Source organism: Schistocerca gregaria, chromosome 7 (genome assembly GCF_023897955.1).
Source record: "Schistocerca gregaria isolate iqSchGreg1 chromosome 7, iqSchGreg1.2, whole genome shotgun sequence".
In the NCBI taxonomy this organism is placed as follows: Eukaryota; Metazoa; Arthropoda; class Insecta; order Orthoptera; family Acrididae; genus Schistocerca; species Schistocerca gregaria.
Genome location: NC_064926.1, coordinates 394,691,657 through 394,713,430, shown reverse-complemented (window position 1 = coordinate 394,713,430; position 21,774 = coordinate 394,691,657). Strand labels below are relative to the sequence as shown.

The 21,774-nt window shown below is 41.7% G+C and overlaps 1 protein-coding gene across 4 annotated transcripts in view; it reads left to right on the top strand.

The window, feature by feature from the left end:
- The window catches only part of LOC126282237 (la-related protein 1B), a 142,292-nt gene that overhangs the window by 21,978 nt on the left and 98,540 nt on the right, over positions 1 to 21,774 (top strand). Inside the window, exon 1 of one of the 4 annotated variants that reach the window (XM_049981823.1) lies at positions 10,705 to 10,892. The exons of 2 other annotated variants lie outside the window; for them this stretch is intronic. In XM_049981823.1, the coding sequence (XP_049837780.1) occupies positions 10,874 to 10,892 (19 nt within the window). In that variant the 5' untranslated portion in view covers positions 10,705 to 10,873. Of the gene's footprint in view, positions 1 to 10,704; positions 10,893 to 21,774 lie in introns of those variants that run through there. One more of the 4 variants, XM_049981824.1, reaches the window with a different exon arrangement.

Below are 21,774 nucleotides of genomic sequence, written 5' to 3'. Positions count from 1 at the left end.
TTTGTTGTGAATATAAAACTGATCAAAACATCACTGGGACACAACTGACTCTGAGAGAAAGTGGCATATTTTGAAAAAAAAAAAAGCTTTAAAAGCAACGGAGATATCAGTTTGCAATGTACTAATGGGATCATATTGACCATAGTGGTATTAGGAAGGGTACAACAGCTGATGCAAGAAACTCCAACAATGGTTAGAAAACTAAATATATAATGTTTTCATTGTTGCAGGAGTTTTTTGGAAGTTAGTCAACATAGAATTCGTCACTGTTTCATAAATGTTATGTTTAGAAACAAAGAAAGTTGGTCATATTGATGCCAGTGGTACTCAATGCAAAGACTGTGAAAAAAAATGGAATCTGTTGTAAATATAAAAATGAGCGAAACAGAAGTGGATACAATTGACTTGAGGATGAAAGTTGCATGTTTTGAAAATAATAGTTTTGAAAACAAGGGAGATACATATTTCCAATTCTCTTATAGGGTCATATTGACCCCAGTATGAAGGTTTAGGGCACTCATCTGCTGGGTTCTTCAGCACATTTGTAAAAGTAGACGAATGCTGTAAGAAGTCTAAAACTTACGGAATTAAAATGAAGTCTTAGTTATCACAGTGACTCAAAACTTGTAAGTATCTAATACAGATATATACAGAGCTAAAGCAGTTATCAGTCTGTGTTAATTTGACTTGCGCCATTTCCTACGACCTGTCTTCCACTGTGAATTAATTTATTCAATTATCCCCGTAACGTAGAATAATCAAAATGCAAAGACTCTTTGATATACAGTTTTGCCAGAGGTGAATCTCGTTAAATGCAGGTTGCGGAACAGGATATCCAAGCGGGAATCGAACACTGAGCGTTGAGTGAAAGCCACAACTTTTGTATGGTCTTTAACTTTGGAGTTAAATACGATCCATTTTAGGTATCGAAAGAATAATTTGACAGGTGTGTTATGCCTAGGTAACACATGGTCATAAGTTTTATGTTGTTGCAGTAGAAGTGCTGTTGGCGAATCTGACACAACGTTTGTGCAGCTGCGGAGTAGTTTGTTTGTGTCACACGCGTGCGCCTGTCTAAAGTGCGATTGACGTTCAGTCCAACATGATGGAGACGTAGAGACAGAATGGCAGACCACGTTCTTGGAGAGGACGGGAGAAAGAACCCTCAGAGTTTAATGATAAATTATTATGGCGAATCCGTCAAAATATGGCCATGAGCTTAAAATCACATGACTAGATTTGAATTTGTTAGCCCCTGTACAGCAGTGAAACTGTTTGCTCGGTTCTGGATCAGCTTTTCATTTGCGACTCTGAAAAAAACGAAATACAAAGCCAGCCTCCTGAGTTTCGTACTCAATTTTAACAAAGCTAGGAAGCCAGATGCAGAAACACACCGATGGCCAAAAATTGTGTAGAGAAGATCCGTGTACAGATACTTGTAAAGACCGGATGTTATTTTTGTGTATAATCTCGTTCATTTCAACTAGCTGAATGCTGTTCCTCCGATAAGGAACGAACACTTTTAAACACGTCATTTTAGCGACGGCCTTCGCGCTAAGCTATCTAGCTGCAAATCTGGCGCAGGTTGAGTAAAAGTCACTGTGTGTAATGGAGTTGGCGTTCTTGAAGCAGCTCATAGGCGTGAAGATCACTGGCGATATGTAGCAAGATGCAGCTTCGTTAAGAGGTAGTCGCAATACGGCTAACTGCCCAGCTATGTGTATTGCCCTCGTCTGGAGCTTGTTAGCTGCTGTGTTGCTTGTGAGTTTGCTTTGCAACACTTGTAATAGGAACAGTCTTTCCAGTCAGACGTAATTACCTTTTCCAGCTTTTCCACACGACGAGTCAATTAGAATGCGATTTTTCATTTTTTTCCTGTTTTCGATATTCGCTGTCGGTTAAGTATACAAATTTGGTCAAATATATCTTTCAATGATTTTGCAGTGTTTTCATTTGACGAATGTGATAATTTTCGGTGATATCCTGACTAGTGGCGTCTAGATTAGATTGCAAAGTGACAGTTTTTATGTTAAAAATCAAGGAATGTGACTGTGAAATAATGTTTGTCGTAACAGGGTTGTTCTGTAATGTAGCCATAGTTCTTGGTTCGTGGTGTCATTTCCTCCTTATCTAATAGTGGAATTATGAAATATAGTGACATCGCGTTCGTCAGCTAGATATTCACCGGGCAGTCGGGAGTGTTTGTCTATGCACGAAAGCAGTCACAGCGAGTTGCTGCTCCAAACGGTCTGTCCAATCTTGGAAGCCATGATATTTTGAATGAAGCAAGAGCAGCTAGGCGTTCAGTGCTGCTACTAGCAGGAGACTGGTAGGCTGCTATGCATAATTTCATAACCGACAACGTTACTAATGTTTTGTGTAGATGGGACTCCCAATTTCCTGTCCTTGTCTATTGTAGTGTGGAGTGCACTAAGAAACACGCAGTCCTGACAGCATGAAAAACATGTCAATCCCCATCAGATAGTGTGTGTGTTTTGGCGGCGCTAACGGGCAAACCATGCCAACATGGATCGGTTCAAATTGCTTATTTGACAGGTAGATCGTTTCTAGCGATCGTTACTTCAACAGTTGTTGATTTGGTGAGCAGTTATCTGGGGCGGGGGGAGAGGGATGGAATGTGCAAATGTGTGTAAATTCCTAAGGAACTTAATTGCTGAGGTCACCGGTCCTTAGACTTACACACCACGTAAACTAACTTAGCGTAAACACACACACACACACACACACACACACACACACACACACACACACACACACACACACACTTGTTGACAGTAAACGACGGTGTCATGTGTGCAGATTGTCTAAGATGGCTGCTTAATTTTGTGTCCGGAATCAGCAAAGGCCAAAAGGGAGGACTCGAATCTCCGGCGGGAGGGGCCTTGCAAACCGTGACATGGCGCCTCTAACCAGGCGGCGTCATCTAGCAGTTCCGATGTCTAACATCTCTATAGGACTGTATTAGCGAGATTGGTGACCCACCCGTTGAAATTTTGACGTCACAAGCTGTCACACCCACAACGTGAGGAAGTCGCACAATATCACGTTGAGTTTGGTAGTGCGAGACGTGGAATCGTCGAAAGTAATGGGGCAGTGAGGAAGGACTTCAACTTATGTTCACGTCTTGAGCGAGAACTAGTGCTTAGAAATCCTGTTCCATCATGATGGCGCCTTTGCGGGACAGTGCATCAGCTAGTACATTATGTTCGCCATTAACTGTGCGAGAAGATAAAACTATCGTAGCTGACGCGGCGACACCTTATCTGCAATTTGTCGAAAGGCAAACGTGGCCGGTTTTGCGTCGGGAGGACTGAATTCTCCGTCGTCCTAGCACCTCGCAGCAACTATTTCACTGCGACAGTAGCCGTCCAAAGCCTGTGTTCTTCAGGGGATGGGTTTATGTGCTTTGGAGACTCCTTTCTTAATTTATTTGATTTCGATTTGTATTGAGTCATCATCACTTCCAAACACTCTGCCCTACAACAACGAAACACTCCAGGATTAGCAGTATTTTACAATAGCTGAAATATTTCGAGCTTTCCATTGGTATGTGTTCAGAACTCGTAAGTTTTTCTTTGAATCCTAGTCGCTATCGAGCTCTTCTGTAAAACTGTAGGCTCCTCTACAAAAGATCCTCTCGGCCGTTTGTGGAGAAATTAGAAATTTGTTTCAAAATCATTAAACCTTCCATTCTGCATTCAAATCTACATGAATTACTGCAATTTACACTTAATTACTTGTCAGGAGATAGAAGACACCACTGTTGAATCACGTCGCAAGCCTTCTACTCCCGTACAGCCCGCAGAAAAATTAACACTCAAGTGCTTTATAGCGAGCTCTGTTTTATGTCGATGGTCATTTCTGCCTATAGAAGCCGGTGTTTCCAAAATATTTTGGGATTCGTTGGAGAAAGTAGACATCGCATGAAGATTTATCCACATTAAAAAACGCTTTTGTATTCATGATCTCCATCCTAGCTCACATTCTATCCGTGACACTTCTATTTCGCGATCTCTCAAAAGAAGTCGCCATTCTATCTTTCTCGAAGTCCAGTGAATCGATTCTAACAGGTCTAATAAACCTATATTGCGCGGCACAGAAGCGGACAGACAAGCGTAGTGTAAGCCCATGCCAATAAAAAACTGACTTCAGTCGCCTTTTCGAAATCATCGTTGCAATGTAATATATTCTAACTAATCTGTTGATGTTATATTGAGGAGCTGTAAATTTGTTGCTTATCATTAAAAAAATTCAACAGTTCCTGTACACTCAAGGAGGACATCACAATGACTATAGTTCTGTTATCTGTCACTTGTTGACAGTAAACGGCGGTGTCATGTGCAGATTGTCTAAGATGGCTGCTTAAGTTTGTGTCCGGAATCACGTATATAATCAGCAATGGCCAAAAGGGATGAGCGTTAATAGGCTCTTGACATCCAAACTGTATACATAGCTGCTTTAGGACTCTCTTCAAGTTGTCAGCCAAAAACAATGATTCCCGTAATCACAGTTCAGTGAGGAAGTAGGGGGAAGAGGGGGCCGGCTGTTCCACAGTCTATAAAGTGTACTGAGATACAGCAATCGTTAGACTCAAGAGGGAACTTTACTGAGGAGGTTGAAGTTGCTAGTACTAATAAATTCGGATGCGTCCACCATCAGTGTGAGATGCGCGTGAGGTTGAGGGAGAGCAGTTTCTCTTATCTAGCCATAGCAGTGTGTTGCGTACGTTCCAAAGTTCATGGTTGCAAATGAAAAGTTCGCTAGAAATTCGTCGTGCGTAGGTATATCCGCAATTCGCGCACTGTATTCAGCTGGTTGAATCGAAAAATGGCTGTCTGACGTTCCTTTGGTAGTCAGGTATCTACGCCGATGACGGAGATCTGGTAGCACCTAGCTGATGACGGAGATCTAGCAGTACATTGGAAGATAATAAAGGATACCAGGAAAGTTCTACAATACAGCTTTATTTATTTAATTTTTTCGAAGTAATTTCCGCCACATTGAATACACGCCTCCATTCTCCGAAATTAGTTCCTAAACAGTCTCCCAAGTTCGTGTAAGAAGTTTGCACACTCGTTGTCAGGTACATTTTCACATGTGGGAACAGTTCAAAGTCACAAGGAGCAAGATCTGGACTGTAAGGAGGGTACTCAAGAAGTTTGTCCTGTACCCCGCAAGTATTCGATGCATGCTTTGGCGCAGTGAATTGGAGCATTTTGGTGGTGGGAGGAACGAAGTGTCCATTCTTGATTTCGTTTGTTAGTTCTTCTAAGATTGAGTGACTTGGGGCAGGCACTGCTCAGTGTACCGCTTAGCTTTGCCTGCCCTCTGTGTGTCCAAAAAGCACGTTTCACAATTCCACTCGTTTTAGAAAAAAAGCTATCATTTTCTTCTTTACTGATCGGGATTTTCTGACGGCTACTGGTGCGTCGTTATCTTCAAATATCCAAACTTTGTTTCCAGTCTTAGTCGGGACGTCATAATCGTACAGCCTAGTCTTATCACCTATGTCTCGTCACCATGTTATTCACATATTGAGATTGTCCCTTAGAAAACTTCTTTAACATCTCCCGCCACCAAGTCAGACGTGTCATTTGTTCTTTCGTCCTTCAATGCGGCATCCAGAGAGTGAAATTTCTTTAATTGCAAATGATCATGCAGAATCGAATGATTTGCTGGCGCTTTCAGCCCTAATATATCCTCTATCTACTTAGAGGTCACTCGCCTGTCTTCATCCAGCATTTTCCTTCACAGCACCAATGTTTCCCTCCGTTACTGATTATCTTGGCCTTCCCGTCCTCTAAGCGTTCTAGAGTGAAATTGCCTACTTGGATTTTTCAGTACCTCCTGAACATAATTGTACGATGTGGAATCACATCGCGGAGTGCGGCAGTCATTTCTTCAAAGCCCTGGCCTATGTTTAAACCGCACCCGAAGTTTTATCGCAAAACTGCCCGAATCTCACTTCGTGACCACGATGCCATAGCAATCACTTCACCTAACCCTGCAAGTAAACGAGTGCGCCCACAGAAGAGGCGCGCAGTCCGGAACCGTGCGACTGCTACGGTCGCAGGTTCGAATCCTGCCTCGGGCAAGGATGTGTGTGATGTCCTTAGGTTAGTTAGGTTTAAGTATTTCTAAGTTCTAGGGGACTAAATGACCATAGCAGTTGAGTCCCATAGTGCTCAGAGCCATTTGAACCATTTTTCTTGGTATAGCGGCTACAATACAAGGGTGAAGTATTCTCAGAACGCAGCAACAATCAGCCTTCTGCGACTTATTAATGCGTCGTTTTGCAAAACTTTCCTAGTACCCTGTGTGGAAAGCGCGCCAGTGATTGGGTACCCTACATCGGCGACAATGACCTGCCATCGAAATTTGCGACCAAAGCTTAAGTTTACTGATGTGATTTTAGCATAAGCCATTGTGTTTGATCTGTTTGCAGCAAATCGATAACTGTTACCCCAAAAACGTCGCTTGAGGTAAGTCGATGTATATTCGGACACATCGGCTCCCCTATCGGCCACAGTTTCCAGTTTTTGGCACGTGCTCCATTGTGAAGACGGGATGGTTTTCTCCTCAGGAATCATAAGCCGTCGTTGCTGACTGTGGGCCGCTTTATCCACGTCGCCTATAGTTGTGGCATTGTATTTTAGCGCCAGTGATCTTGTTACTTAATGGGCGAACGCTGCTATTATAGTGCTCGCCTGCTGCGTCCACTCGCTATGGCTGCGACTTGCTGTACCACTTAGTGGCGCGAGGTACTTCCATAGAATCGTCGTTCTCCTCCTCCTGTTCCCACCTCATAATTTCATTGGCACTCAACGTCCCATATTATTAGTTGGATGTAAACCAATCTCTTCTATTTTTCTATTTTTTTTTTCTTCTTCCCCCCCCCCTCCTCTTGTACAGCTTCCTCCAGTACCATGGAAGTTATTCTCAGATGTTTCATTCGTCTCCCATTCTGCACACAACCGAGTCGTACTGTGCTGTGCTCCTGATGTACATTCTCAGTAATTCCTCCCTCAAATTACGATTAATATTTTATACTAACAGACTTCTTTTACCGATGAACGCTCACTTTGCTTTTGCTAGTGTGCTCTTAATGTCCTTGCTTCGTCTTTCGTGGATCATTCCATGCAAAGTGAATGTTGTGTTACGTCTGTTACATCCGATTCCATAGTTTAATGGCAAATCAACTCAGCTCTCGTAATCAAACCTTTGCTGCATGTACAGATGGTACGTCCGTAACCACAGAATGACCCTAATGGTTTATTTTGCTGCAAGGTGGCAGGACTCTTTCACTTCCACTACTTCTAGATTACCAGTTTAGATAAGGTTTTCTGCAATATCGTTTCCACTACACGTCATTACTTCTGTCTTTTTTTCGCTTCACCCGCAATCCGTTTTCTGTACTGATCAGCCTCTCCGTGTCATTCAACAGGTTCTGTAATTTTTCTTTTGTTTCACTGAGTATAGCAGTGTCACAACGAATCTTATCACTGTTGTCCATTCATCCTGAACTTTTAATCTCACCTCGAAACTTTGGCGAAAGACTGCATCCCAGTCTTACAACCAGTTTAAATTCGAACTTTTCATTCTTGGTCTTCCACTCTTGATCCCTCGTGTTCTTCGTTCATATTTTATAATATTCTTCGCTCCGTGTAGCTTTTCATGAGAATTTCAAACTTTTGCGCCATTTTAAGTTGTAGAACATATTTCGTATGTCGACAAATCCTATGAACGTGGCTTGACTATCGCTTCAGTATTACGTGCAACGTCGAACTTTTTATAAAGTTTTGAGGATTCACAGTCGGGTAGAATGACGCCTATTTGTGGATTCCTCAAAGAGTTAGACTCAAAGCTGTTCTGTTTCCTAACATAAACGAGAAACCTTCGATACCAGTGGCCCATTGCGTTTAGTTAAAGGAAACCCACTAGAACATGAGGCTACTCCTGAAGAATACTGGCTGTTCGAAACACAAATGGAAAATCTGTGGTCATATCGAAGTTCTGGGGATGCTGAGTGGTTACACTGAGATAGTAGAGCAAGGAACACGTGTTATGTAGTCAAAGAGTAGCCTCCTGGAGAAACTCAGATGAACCCCTTGCTGAGACAGGCAGTGTGCTGTTACCAACACTCCATCAAAAAATATGGCTTCATGATGAATTTTGTGAAAGCAGTGGACAAAGATGGCCAGGGTTTTCAGTTTTTACTACCTAAATTTCCTGCAATTAGTACACCATAAGTTAAAGGAATTTTCATTGAGCCTCAGATCTGTGACTTGAAAGAGATTACTGTTGATACTGAGAAGTCAACTTGGCTTGCTTTTAAAGATGTATGCTACAATTTCTTGGGAAACATAATGTCTGAGAATTCCAGAGAACTGATGGAACAGTGCTGGACTGTTGCAAGGGTATGGGGTGCAACTTGTCTCAGAAATTACATTCCTTACATTCACTCCATTCCCATTTGTATTTCTTTCCACCTAATCTTGGAGGTGTGATGAACATGGTGATTTCACTGAGAAATTTGATACAAGGAAAGATTGTCACAAAACCTTTTGGCAGATTACTGCTGGACGCTCCTGTACAAGTTTCACCATCCACCCACATGCCAGAAGTTTCCAGGAAAAAGTTTGTAAGTACATTTCAGGCTTTATTCAGCTTTCTCGTACTATTTTCATTTATTTTGTGTTTTGTTACACGGTTACTTTTGTTCCATGATTTGTTTATTAATCAACTACAAATTCCTCCTGTATTGTTACTGACTCATTTCAAGTTGCTATGAAGTGGTATATGTGGCGTATCTTTTCCAGAAAAATTGGGACGTGATTGAACATTTCTGGTTTCATTTCCGTAATTAGCGTATGTAATATCGTAAAGAACACATACTGTCATCTCGCAGCAAGGCGCAGTTCAAATGTGTTGCTCTGTGCAATCGGACAAAGGCTACGCTTCTGCAATTTGGTTGGGAGACACTGTGACATACCAAATCATTTTTTGGCGACGAGCGTGGACGTCTGTTCCAGTCTGACGAGGAAGTGTTGATCCGTCAGCGGCCGGCCTCATTCTACTTTAAAAAGAATCTATCTTCTCTTTTTCCTGTGTGATAAATATCTTAAAACTCGTGGTGATTACTTTAGAATTGATTAGTTTCATGGCCCCATTGTGGCGGGTGTTCGGTTTTCATTTGACTGCCCCTTATACGCGCAATTATCGTAGTAATGATTATCAATACGTTCATCGAGTATCCCGCACAGGAGCGACGATTACCTTCAATCCGTTGCTCGTTACGAGCCCGTCAACACGAGCGATTTACCAAGCAATTTCTACGGATATTACCAACGCCATTGTTTTGAGAAATATGCTATGGAAAATGAACTGCTGTGTTTAGCGGCAGTGACAGTTGATCGTGTGCCTTTTCGAACACTTGCAAAAAATAAAGTTAAAAAAACTGACTGTAATGTAATTAACTTGTTTTAAAACACTTTTCAGGAGCACTGTAAGTTATTTTAGAGAGTAAGTTCAGTACTTCAGTAATGAATGTAGTAGTTTGATGAATGACCCAAAATTAGTTGGAGCCCAGTGTATAGTGACAATTACTGTTAATTTCCCATCGATTCCATTTTGACAGCACAAGCTTCAAAATGCTTTGTTTTGAAAAGTCGGCGTTTTTATATTTATATTTGCGTTCCGTTCGATATAAATTACAATTGTGGCCTGATCTTCACGTCTCCCAATCAGTTTGGGCAAAACGAAACTAAACAAAACATCTACGGATAATAACTAGACAGGGCCCCAACCATATTCGTCACACGTCACAGGCGAATCGTCAGACTGCATGGGAATTCAGAGTAATGAGCGATCGATCGCTGCGATCCGCCGCATGTGTGCGGGGCTCCCTAAAATCGTTTTCCACTCATTTTTTCGCCGCTTTGGCGTGAATTAGAAGGGGAGTTGAATTATACATTATTCATTCGTATTGTTTCCCTTACGTGGACTGACAATAACGCTGGTCGATTTATATATGACAGAGGCAAGCTGCTGCTATATTGTCCGAAGTTATTTTATATATAATCTTTCATACTTCATTTGCATTCAACATTAGGGATCTTATTGAGATCAACCCTGGGACTCGTATGCACAATAAAGTTTCACAGAAATTACCATTCAATTAGGTGGAATGGGAGTTGGTTGAGCTTAGTTGTCGAGAGGGAAAGCGAGCGTAACTAATAGTAACGTAGTATTATCCTTTTTCGACTGCCAGATACTTATACATTGTTAAAAGAACTTGAAGTATATAGCCTGGTGCGATTCAAGCAGTTAACATATATTTCAGTCGCAATTTAAACAGTATATTTTCATTTGCTGTGTTACAATTAGCATTTAATGTTAGCTTCCCTTTCTTCAAAGAAAATAATTTCGTCTCTCTGCCTCTCATATTTTACATAACTTCTGTTCTATCACTTAAGTTCGGCTACCATATCATTATTAGTGTGTTATTAGTAGCCAAAATCTCAGGAGTCTGGTGTCTGTTCGGAGTAATCAAAAATAAAAGCAGTTTTTTATGATTAAAGCACATGTGGAGCATACATCTCACCGTAGGAACGCGGGCGAGCAGTTGTAGCGTGGCGAAAAGTGAATGTTTTGCGAGTGCAGGTAATGCGGTAACCAGTTCCCCGCGGGGCCGAACTGTGTCGGTCGCTTTCTCTCGCTGTCGGCGTGCTGGGCCGCGCAGTGGCATGCCGTCTGTCGTGTTTATTGCCAAATTCTGTCGAAAGGGACCGTTAGGTTTAGCTTGTTGGAGAATTCGCTTATTCCCGCCCGTTCGTGCCTATGGGAGGAAAGGATGAGATACGCCACACAAGGTGAGCGCATACCCACCTGTTGGGTCTGCTTTATGTAATGTTACGCGCAACGCCGCCACGCGGTGACCGCACCTTTCAGGGCCCCTCGCACACATTGGTGCTTCTGTGTGTTGTTCATACTGAAAATAAAAGCTGTGTTAAACTCCTGCTCAATTTCTTAGTTACAAGTAGTACTTATTTATTTCAAAAGCTGTGTTGGCGTTATTCATATAAGAACTTATTAAAAGCTCGCGACGTATTAGATTCATCTGTGTTAGTAGTACTGTGCAGTGATGATGCAGTTCAGAGTAACTTCATGATTGCATTTCATACCTTCGTGGTCCTGTAAGTTCTCTAAAAAGCGGGTTAATGAACTTACAGAAAAAAATGCTTGCAAGAATATCGCAGTTTTCGTGATTTTTCTGCGGTTAACTCCTTCGTCGGAAATGTTGGAGGAATGTCTGTGCTTCTGTTCAGTGTGATAGCAATAATAAATTTGTTATACCACACGTATTTCCGTTCCTATATCGAAAGCAGATTTTAATAAGATTCAATATCCTAACACCGCTGCCACGTGGCGCCAAGGGCACTGAGTGACCGACCATATGGTCGCCCCGTAAGTCTTAGAATTTTTTTTCCCCTTCGTTACTGAATCTTTTAAGTGCTGTTTTAACGTTACTCGAGGTAAAGTAAAACCTGGGCGCGAAATGAGCGTCGTGAATTCGCTGCCGTTAAGGACTTTTTTTAATCTCGATATGATTCTGAATCTACGGTAACGGCGGTCATTATTAACTTGTTTTCTGCTTAGCTTCAAAGTCGGTGCTAAATTTGTTCGGTTGCTATGCTTTTTGTTGACGAGGAATTCTCATAAACTGCTCCGATGATTGAGCAACCGTATAGAAAACACGTGTGCGCATCAGTTAAGACATTTTTTATTCTCCGTTATTTTGTTTAGTTATCACGGTTTCGTAACTAGCTTATTATCTGGGGTCCAGTTCTCACCATTTTCCTGGTTCAAGGTCACTTGCGGAAAGTTGCACCAGAATACATGCGTGCCAAATAAATTCGTGGCGTACTCCCCTCTGGCAATGTATTCATTGTGGCGATGTGGTTTGGTTCAGACAGCCACGAACTTGTCTACAACTGGCAAATTCTCAGTTTCAAAATAGAATATTGTTACGTATTTGCATGCCGGAACACATTGTATTTGATGACTATATGTATGTCATCCCACAGAACCTTGGACGTGAGCGAATATTTTTGGACTTTATGCCAAGAATAGTGAGAGATTCACATTCAAAGTCTGCCCCAACAATATTCTAGGTTTACTGCCAAAGCATATATTTTGGTTACCTTTACAATGTTCTTTCAACCTGTTTAAAACGTTTTGTTTCACGTCAGCACAAGTCTCGCACCCAGAACAACGTGCTATAGAATTTTTGTTGTGCTCATTCTCCCATCCCTAGGCTGTATTCGTATTCTCGATCAGAGGCCTGTCCAAGAGCCATCCCTCCGGTGAAGAAAAATTCGCGCACTCGGACGTCGCTGCGCGATTCCTCACATACTAACAATACAAAAATCTAACCAAATTTCGTTTTATGTTTATTTCGGCTAGTATGTGGACGTTGAAATTGGCTATCTGGCAACACCGTAATCACATGTACGCTGAATACCCCCGTCGGCAAATGTAGTAGTGCTCTGCAGCTGGAGCAGGAAATGGCGTTTTTGGTTAGCATGCAGGAGGTGGGTTTTGGGTTAGAGTGCACGAGGTCGAGGGTTCCGAGTCTGGGACGGGTCTTATTTGATTTTATTTGCTAAAAGTAGTCTGCGTGGTACTTAATCTGGCGTCTTAATCGTCATACAGCGATTACATTGGGTCTTCTAGAAGAAATTTGCAATTACACAATACAAACAAAAATGGAAATACAATCGTTTTCATTGGTCAGCTTCTAAAGAAACCTTTTGTTCGTCGTTTGTTTTGCACAATTGGATCTACTAGATTCCCAACTTGTTTTATATTTACTCACCCCCTAATGGTCCCATTCCACCGATTAATACCACCTATTATTCTTGTCTTGTTCAGGTCTATTACATTTCGTTAGGGCCTTACGTCACTAGTAGGGCTAGCAGCGCGCTTTGCAAATAATTTCGATTGGACCATCTGGGTACACAGATTACAGGTTTGGGATCTAGTACACGCAGTGATGCGAAACAATTCGCATGTACGACGTGCAAAAGGCTTCTTTAAAAGCTGACCAATGTAATCGGTTCTATCTCCATTTTTGTGTTCGTACAACATAAATGGAAATGTTTTCTAGAAGACCCACTATAATCTATGTACGACGATTAAGACGGCATTACCGTGCTACGCAGACTACTTTTAGCAAATAAAAATAAATAATCCTCGACCCAGGATCGACCCCGCGACCTCCAGCATACTAATCCAAAAAAAGCTATCCCATGCACCAATTGCACAGCACTACTATATTTGCTGACGGACGTAGTTAGCGTACACGTTATTATGGTGTTGGCAGATTGCCGATCTTTAACTTCCATTTGCTGCCCGAAATATGCGCAGGACGAAGTTTTGAGAAATATACTTTTGTATTGCCGGTTGCGAGGAATCGCGCTGCGAAGTCAGAGTCCGCGAATTTTTCTTCACTTTGTATATATAGTTTTGTACTATTATTCGCACCTGTTATGTTGAGTGCTAAAATTTAATTAAAATGTGTAGTCTTTAACTAATGTCTCACGCAGTCTCCAGCACGAATAATAATTCAATTACCGTACCGCGAAACATAGCCCTCGTTCAAAGTGTAGAATCATTTTCCCCCCTGTCTACAGTGGACAACATCGAAAACGATGTGCGGTTTTTCGCCACACGCGACTGCCGTGTGAGGAAACGTTAAGTTACGTGATATATTGTGCAGTAATCTGGCGGAAAATAATTGGATCCATTTCTCGACGTCTCAAAATTATTTCTTGTACCGGTTTACTAATTTGCAGTACTTAAATTGTGGCAGGTCAGATACTGCAGATGCTCACGGGTCTTAATTGTTAGTATCTTTCAACGCCGATTGGTGTAACATCGAACAGCTGTGTGGTAAAATTAGGCTATCGGAAACACCGCTGCCTGATTTCATTTACTGCTTGTGTAGATTGCTTAAGTGAACTGTTTCCGAGAGTCGCGTTAGAGTTCCGTGCTGAATTTCAGTTTTCGTCTTGCATGAACACCATGTCTTACCCTGATAGATAGTAATCGATCTTACTGCATTGAATCAGTCTTCGGATTAAAAGAACGGAAATACGGGTGGGGAGGGGGCATTTTTTAGTCCAAACTCTGGAAGTGGCGTTGATGAATTTTTAAAGTGTTCATCGCCGAAGTACCCTTGTTAGACGCTTCCACCACAATTTCATGATATTTAAAATATAAGTACCTAACCGTAGTATACAGTTCATTGGCCGGTGTGATAATACCTTTTATGGTGTAATGCCCAAGCGTTAAGCAGTCCGTTCTTGTTATGAAAGTTGCGCAAGTGTAGTGGACCTGGCATGAACCGAAGAGAGAATTTAGCAGCGTAGCTGGCATCAGTATATTCACTTGCATAACGGCTATTTCTCGTTACGAGTATCGATTGTTCAAAGTATTGTTAATGACGCATTGGGTTTAACTCGCATTGCACATAAAAATAATGTATAGTGTGTAGTATAAATTCCTATAGATCAGGGTAACGCGCATCAGTGTGCTCGCGGCATTGAATGTTGTTCGTAATTCATCAACTTTTTGCAGTCCTTACGAAAGATAACACAAGGTTAGGTAGTGAGGCTAGAACACACTCGGTAGTCATTTGTTGCTACTGTCATTTTACGGTGTAGAGCGTCACAAGTCCCTGGCGCTTGATGCAGAAGGCGTTGTTCTAACATTGAAAAAGCTTGAATTGGCAGCTATAGGTGCTCTCTGGTCGTCGTATCACAGCTGAAACTAAAGGATTATAGTAAGAGATCCGCGTGAAACTTTTGTGGTCTGGAAGACGTAATTTTTTTATGGCCAAAAACACAAACTGTTGCCCCAGACGACTGATTTCTTTGGTTCTTCACAAACAAAGCCAGACATAGTGTTTATTCACCCATTTAGCTGTTCGACAGAAGACAGTGTACGAAGATTCACATGCTGGCGCCACAATTGTTTCACTGTAAACCAAGGGACCAAATGTTTGGTTTGGTGTTCCTGCATACCAATACAAATAGAAATATGATTTGAAGAGAGAAAATGACACTTCATACTTCACAAAATAAAATGAACCCGAGACCAGAGGAGGAATGTTACTGTAGATACCCAACGCACAGTAATTGGCGGATACAGCATTTTGCTTCTTGGCAACGCACCAGTCTACACAGCATCGAGAAATGTGTAGACATTTATCAAACGGAACACTCAAAACTACCACCCTTGTAGCAGGTTGTATAATTTTCACGTAGTCTATATTCATTCTCACTACTTCTGTCAGCTGCTAACACTGTTTTCGTTACATCAAGAACTAATTAAACTACGTGTGTTACTCCTGCTAAGTCGTTACGAGAACGGTAACTACCACTATTGTTTCTATTTTTCCGTACTATCACAGCTGCACGCAGTATCTAATTAAAAAACGTCCTTCCGCAGGCACGTTCACTTAGTAATATTTTTTATCTAATACTGTGTTCCTTCCGCTACACCATTGATTTCACCATGTCAATCATTTTTGTCTCAATCCTCGTGCTGCCTCCTTTTGGAGGTAACGCCGTTTACACGCTGGACGAGTTAACTTTGGCGTGAAGCCGTAAGTTTTTTGTGACGTGACTTCCTCTTACCTCAGGTTGAGGAACAAGAACCGTTGTCTTGCGTGAAACGCAAAGTGAATTCTGCGATATTTATGCAACGTGCTACCAAGGGTTGAACTAGTAAGAGGGCAAGAACGCCATCTACGTCGCAAGCAAAACCTTAGAAACGCCTTATTGTATGTCATTTTCAGTTGATCGTATTTTGTGGTTTTCATGTTACTACTTGTATCCTTTGTATCTATGCTGTTTCTGAGTACCAGCAAATTGAGAATTTTTCGAAAGCGCGTCGTTATTGGTACAATTTGTTGTAATGAAATGATGGCCTTCATATTGAAGATTAAAGAATTTTGGTTTTTATTTTCTTGTTATTTTTAACACGTGTTGTGAAAGTATGCCGTTTTAAGGCAACAACACTTTGAGGATTCATCAGAAACGCATCATTTGTTGTCATTAAATATCCGTTAATAACGTATCAGCGATTAAAGCCTCAGAAGATGGTCACATAAAAGGTCATTCATTGCCGAAGTCCAGCGTAGCGTAGTTGGTAGTCGCCGTGTTACAAAACATTTAGTGGGTTCGCGTCTTGCGTTTTTTCAACTTTGCGTTTTTAGAAGGTTGTTAGGCTTCCTTATTAAATTAATAGAAATATTTTCTGTAATTTTCAATGTTATGTAAATATGTACGCACTTTTAGGTGTGGGTTTGTCCGATTTTGTGAAATTTTATGAGCCGATGTCCTTACTAGCTGGACTTGGAACTTTACTGTTGCCTTACATGTTCATAGGTACTGAAGTTTTTATTTCTGTGTACTGCTGGCAGAACAACATGATTAGCATATGGATGAGGGAAAAAATGTGCTTTTTAGCAGAGATAACGTATAAATAATACGCGTATCCATTTTCGTAAACGAACAGTACAGTGCTTTGCAAACAGGAACAGCCAACAGTTGTCGCAGCTGTAGAGCGCTAAATTCGCAAATTGCATTAACTGGCACGCCCCATAGAAATTATGGACCAGAAGCAATCGTTTGCTAATGTTTTGGACATACTAACATGGCGGCGCTGGCTATAAAGCAGTGTGCAGCGGAAGTCTGTTGCGCCATCTCCCTTTATTATATATACCTCCATGGAGCTACCAGCAGTAGCTCCGAAAACTGCATATAATATATGCTGACTGCAGACAGGTTTTTGGCAGGAAGGTACCATAAATTCTTTATAACAGATTGCACATGCTCGCAACTGTGAAAGCGGAATAATAGGTAATTGTCGATAGCAGAGTAGTTACCATGCCGTGGAACGTGAGTGGACGATTTGAGGAAGGTAACGGGCTATGTTGTTTGGCTGCTCGCAGCCAAGGTCACAGAGAAAGGACGCCTTACCGTTCTGTTTTCTGTGGAGCGGAAAGTAGACTCCACAAGCTGTGATTTTTCAGTGTACTGTTTGTTGCTGGGATGTAGTGCTAACTCGGCGGATTATATCATAAAAGGGTGCTGTAGGCCTAAGATGCCCCTCTCACCATTTAACGTAGTGTAGTAGCCGCAGACTAAACTATACTAAACTTAGATGTTATTCCCGACGAAAATTTGCCAATGACAAACAAGGGCTGCGGTAGCCCTGTTGAGGGAAATTTGTGAGCTAAATTGTATTATTTTGGATAATATTTCAGTAAAAATTGCAATGACTCTTACTTGAAGGGAGACATAACTACTTGGTGTACGGTGAACGGCTGTTTTTTTCTGTACAGACTTCCAAGGTGATGGTGTGTTTATGACCTAACAGTACAGTTTAAGTTTCTGCGAATGAAATGAGCAGCAAATATTTTTACAATTGGTATTGTCACACACGTCTGGCGCTTGGGTTAGAATATGTTGCGGTGTCAGACATAGTGGTGCGCCTTTCTACGGGTAATTTGAGAACGTATATCGAACGAGTGTGTATTATTTGTTCCCCCCCCCCCCCCCCCCCCCAATCATCTCATGTAATCACTTAAAAGCTCCAATGACCAGCCGCTATTTTCCTTAAAATATAGTTTTATTATTTTTTTAGTAGTAGATACACATCTTGTTTATTTTTCTGTGGTACATCGGTGTCGGACGTCTACTGAAGTTTTACCCACAACAGTGCATCAGGAGAAAGAAAACTGGCATTCTACGGATTGGAGCGTGGAATGTCAGATCCCTTAATCGTGCAGGTAGGTTAGAAAATTTAAAAAGGGAAATGGATAGGTTAAAGTTAGATATAGTGGGAATTAGTGAAGTTCGGTGGCAGGAGTAACAAGACTTCTGATCAGGTGACTACAGGGTTATAAACACACAATCAAATAGGGGTAATGCAGGAGTAGGTTTAATAATGAATAGGAATGCGGGTAAGCTACTTCAAACAGCATAGTGAACGCATTATTGTGGCCAAGATAGATACGAAGCCCACCCCTACTACAGTAGTACAAGTTTATATGCCAACTAGCTCTGCAGATGACGATGAAATTGATGAAATGTATGATCAAATCAAAGAAATAATTCAGATAGTCTACATCTACATCCATACTCCGCAAGCCACCTGACGGTATGTGGCGGAGGGAAACGAAGGAAGACGAAAATTTAATAGTCATGGGTGACTGGAATTCGGTAGTAGGAAAAGGGAGAGAAGGAAACATAGTAGGTGAATATGGACTGGGGCAAAGAAATGAAAGAGGAAGCCGCCTAGTAGAATTTTGCACAGAGTACAACTTAATCATAGGTAACACTTGGTTCAAGAATCATAAAAGAAGGCTGTATACATGGATGAAGCCTGCAAATACTGACAGGTTTCAGATAGATTATATAATGGTAAGACAAAGATTTAGGAACCAGGTTGTAAATTGTAAGACATTTCCAGAGGCAGATGTGGACTCTGACCACAATCTATTGGTTATGACATGTAGATGAAAACTGAAGAAACTGCAAAAAGATGGAAATTTAAGGAGATGGGACCTGGATAAACTGAAAGAACTAGAGGTTGTACAGAGTTTCAGGGAGAGCATAAGGGAGCAATTGACAGGAATGGGGGAAAGAAATACAGTAGAAGAAGAATGGGTAGCTTTGAGGGATGAAGTAGTGAAGGCAGCAGAGGATCAAGTAGGTAAAAAGACGAGGGCTAGTAGAAATCCTTGGGTAACAGAAGAAATATTGAATTTAATTGATGAAAGGAGAAAATATAAAAATGAAGCAGGCAAAAAGGAATACAAACGTCTCAAAAACGAGATCGACAGGAAGTATAAAATGGGTAAGCAGGGAAGGCTAGAGGACAAATGTAAGGATGTAGAGGCTTATCTCACTAGGGGTAAGATAGATACTGCCTACAGGAAAATTAAAGAGACCTTTGGAGATCAGAGAACCACTTGTATACACGTCAAGGGCTCAGATGGAAACCCAGTTCTAAGCAAAGAAGGGAAAGCAGAAAGGTGGAAGTATATAGAGGGTCGATACAAGGTCGATGTACTTGCGGACAATATTATGGAAATGGAAGAGGGTGTAGATGAAGATGAAATGGGAGATACGATACTGCGTGAAGAGTTTGACAGAGCACTGAAAGACCTGAGTCGAAACAAGGCCCCCGGAGTAGACAACATTCCATTGGAACTACTGACGGCCTTGGGAGAGCCAGTCCTGACAAAACTACCATCTGGTGAGCAAGATGTATGAGACAGGCGAAATACCCTCAGACTTCAAGAAGAATATAATAATTCCAATCCCAAACAAAGCAGGTGTTGCCAGATGTGAAAACTACCAAACTATCAGTTTAATAAGTCACAGCTGTAAAATACTAACGCGAATTCTTTACAGACGAATGGAGAAACTAGTAGAATCCGACCTCGGGGAAGATCAGTTTGGATTCCGTAGAAATGTTGGAACATGTGAGGCAATACTGACCCTACGACTTATCTTAGAAGCTAGATTAAGGAATGGCAAACCTACGTTTCTAGCATTTTTAGACTTAGAGAAAGCTTTGGACAATGTTGACTGGAATATCCTCTTTCAAATTCTGATGGTGGCTGGCGTTATCTTTCGGGAAGATGTATAATTTATTTCAGACGGCCCATTGGAAGCTTATATCACGTAGACGGAAATTTGCGTGAACTGGAGGGAGGGGACCCTTTTTCGTTGCATGCAGTGACGCAGGTAACTTGTAATTTCCCGAAGGTAACTTGAAAAAGTATTACCGACAGAAGAGGACAGTGAAATTTTTGCGTTAAGAAAATCAGATACAAAAAAGTTCCACTATTTCCGTAAAGGGAAAGCTGGTTTTAGCCCCATTCAGCGGTCATAGGCGGGCCTAGTATTTGACCAGAGATGAAAATAATGCTACCGTGATATGTAACTGTGAATGTTCCTTCAAGAGGTTTCGAGTCCCAGTTATGGTTGCTACAGTCACGCAAATACATTGGCGTGCAGCTGTGCTACACCTGTTGGTAACAGACTTCCTCGCGGCTTTGTTTCTGATGCTGTTGCTCTCTGTAAGAAACAAGTGTAATATCATTTCAAGTCCTGAGCACTTGTCATCACACGAGGGAGGAACAATTCTTAGCTGCTTACATCGTGTGTGTAATCTGGTTAGTAAATACACAAATTACTTCCATCAGTTGCGATACGGAAAGGCACAGTGCATCTCTCGCCCCCTAGTGTAATATTTCAGGCTGAAGCCCGAATTCCACTAAAAACTACTTTGAAGTTTAGTTTCCCAGCAGAAGGGGGTAGTCGCTACATCAGACGTTCGATGGTTGTAGAAGTCATGTATTACAGTCTCTCACATAATAGCCATATGTTGTGTCAGCGTGCTGTGGTGAGATTTTGGCATATGAAGGTATTCTGAACAATTTCCGCGTATAAACGTACTGTCAGTGTGACATTCAAAATGAAATTGCCACAGTAATTGGAGTAGGTCTCCGTCATTGAATTCTCAATGATAGAGTTGTACAGAATAACAACTGATTTCGGTATCAAGTTGTGTATTGATAAACTTTCTGTATTGATGTGCAGGCTTTGGACAAAAGTATGGGAACACCGTGAGAAAGTCATGCTTGAATATACGTGCAGAGACTAGGGAAACTGTTTATGTTTGCACTTTTGCATTTGACCACAAACAGCACCTGTGAAATGCCCTCAATACGTTGCAGGTTTCAGTCGTGGCCAAATCAGGAGCTAAGTGAATTCTGACGTGGGCATATTGTGGATGCTCATATGGTGGGTGCTTCTGTAACCAAAGGGGACGAAGTGTCTGGTGTTTCAAGAGGGGCGTATCAAAGATTTATACCACTTCGAGGAAAGCGGAAAATATCAACAATTATGTCACAGCGCGGACGAAAGAATGTGTCGAGCGGCGGTGACAAGTCTTTGAAGAAGATTGTGACGAAAAATAAGAGGACGACAGCGTCAAAGATCACTCGCGAACTAAAGCAACTCGAAGACGTCTCCATAAGCAAATAATCATAGTTAGAGCTGGAATTCCAAAACTGCTTATTAGTGATGGAAATTCACACAACAGGAAAACATGGCGACAAAGCCACAGGAGCTGGACTATGGAGCAGTTGAAGAATAATTTGGTCCCATGTGTCTTGATTCACACTATTTCCAACTTCCGGCAGAGTTTACGTCCTTAGAGTGAAACATGGCGGGGTTTCGGCGATGATTTGGGTGCTATATTGTGGCATTCGAATGGACCCGTGGTTACTATGAAACGTCACATAACTGCCAAGGATTATGTGGCCGTTTTGGCACGTCAGGTCCATCCCGTTGTACAATGTTTGTTAGTGTTCACACAGCTTGCATCGTCCAGGACTAGTTTCGAGAGAACGAGGATGAATTGTAACGTCTCTCCTGGTCACCAGACACCATATGACGCCTTTTGTAGCCTGTATATCGACTTGCTTTTGTTTTACATGCATTTTTCCATAGTCTGCTGGATAAAGACCGCCACCGTATTTCTCCATACAGCATGGTTCTAAGCAGCATACATTCACGTTCGTCCTGCATTCTCCCCCCCCCCCCCCCTCTCCCTTCACCCTGGTTCCATAGAATATCGTCTGTGTTTTGTCACTCTTGGTTTCCC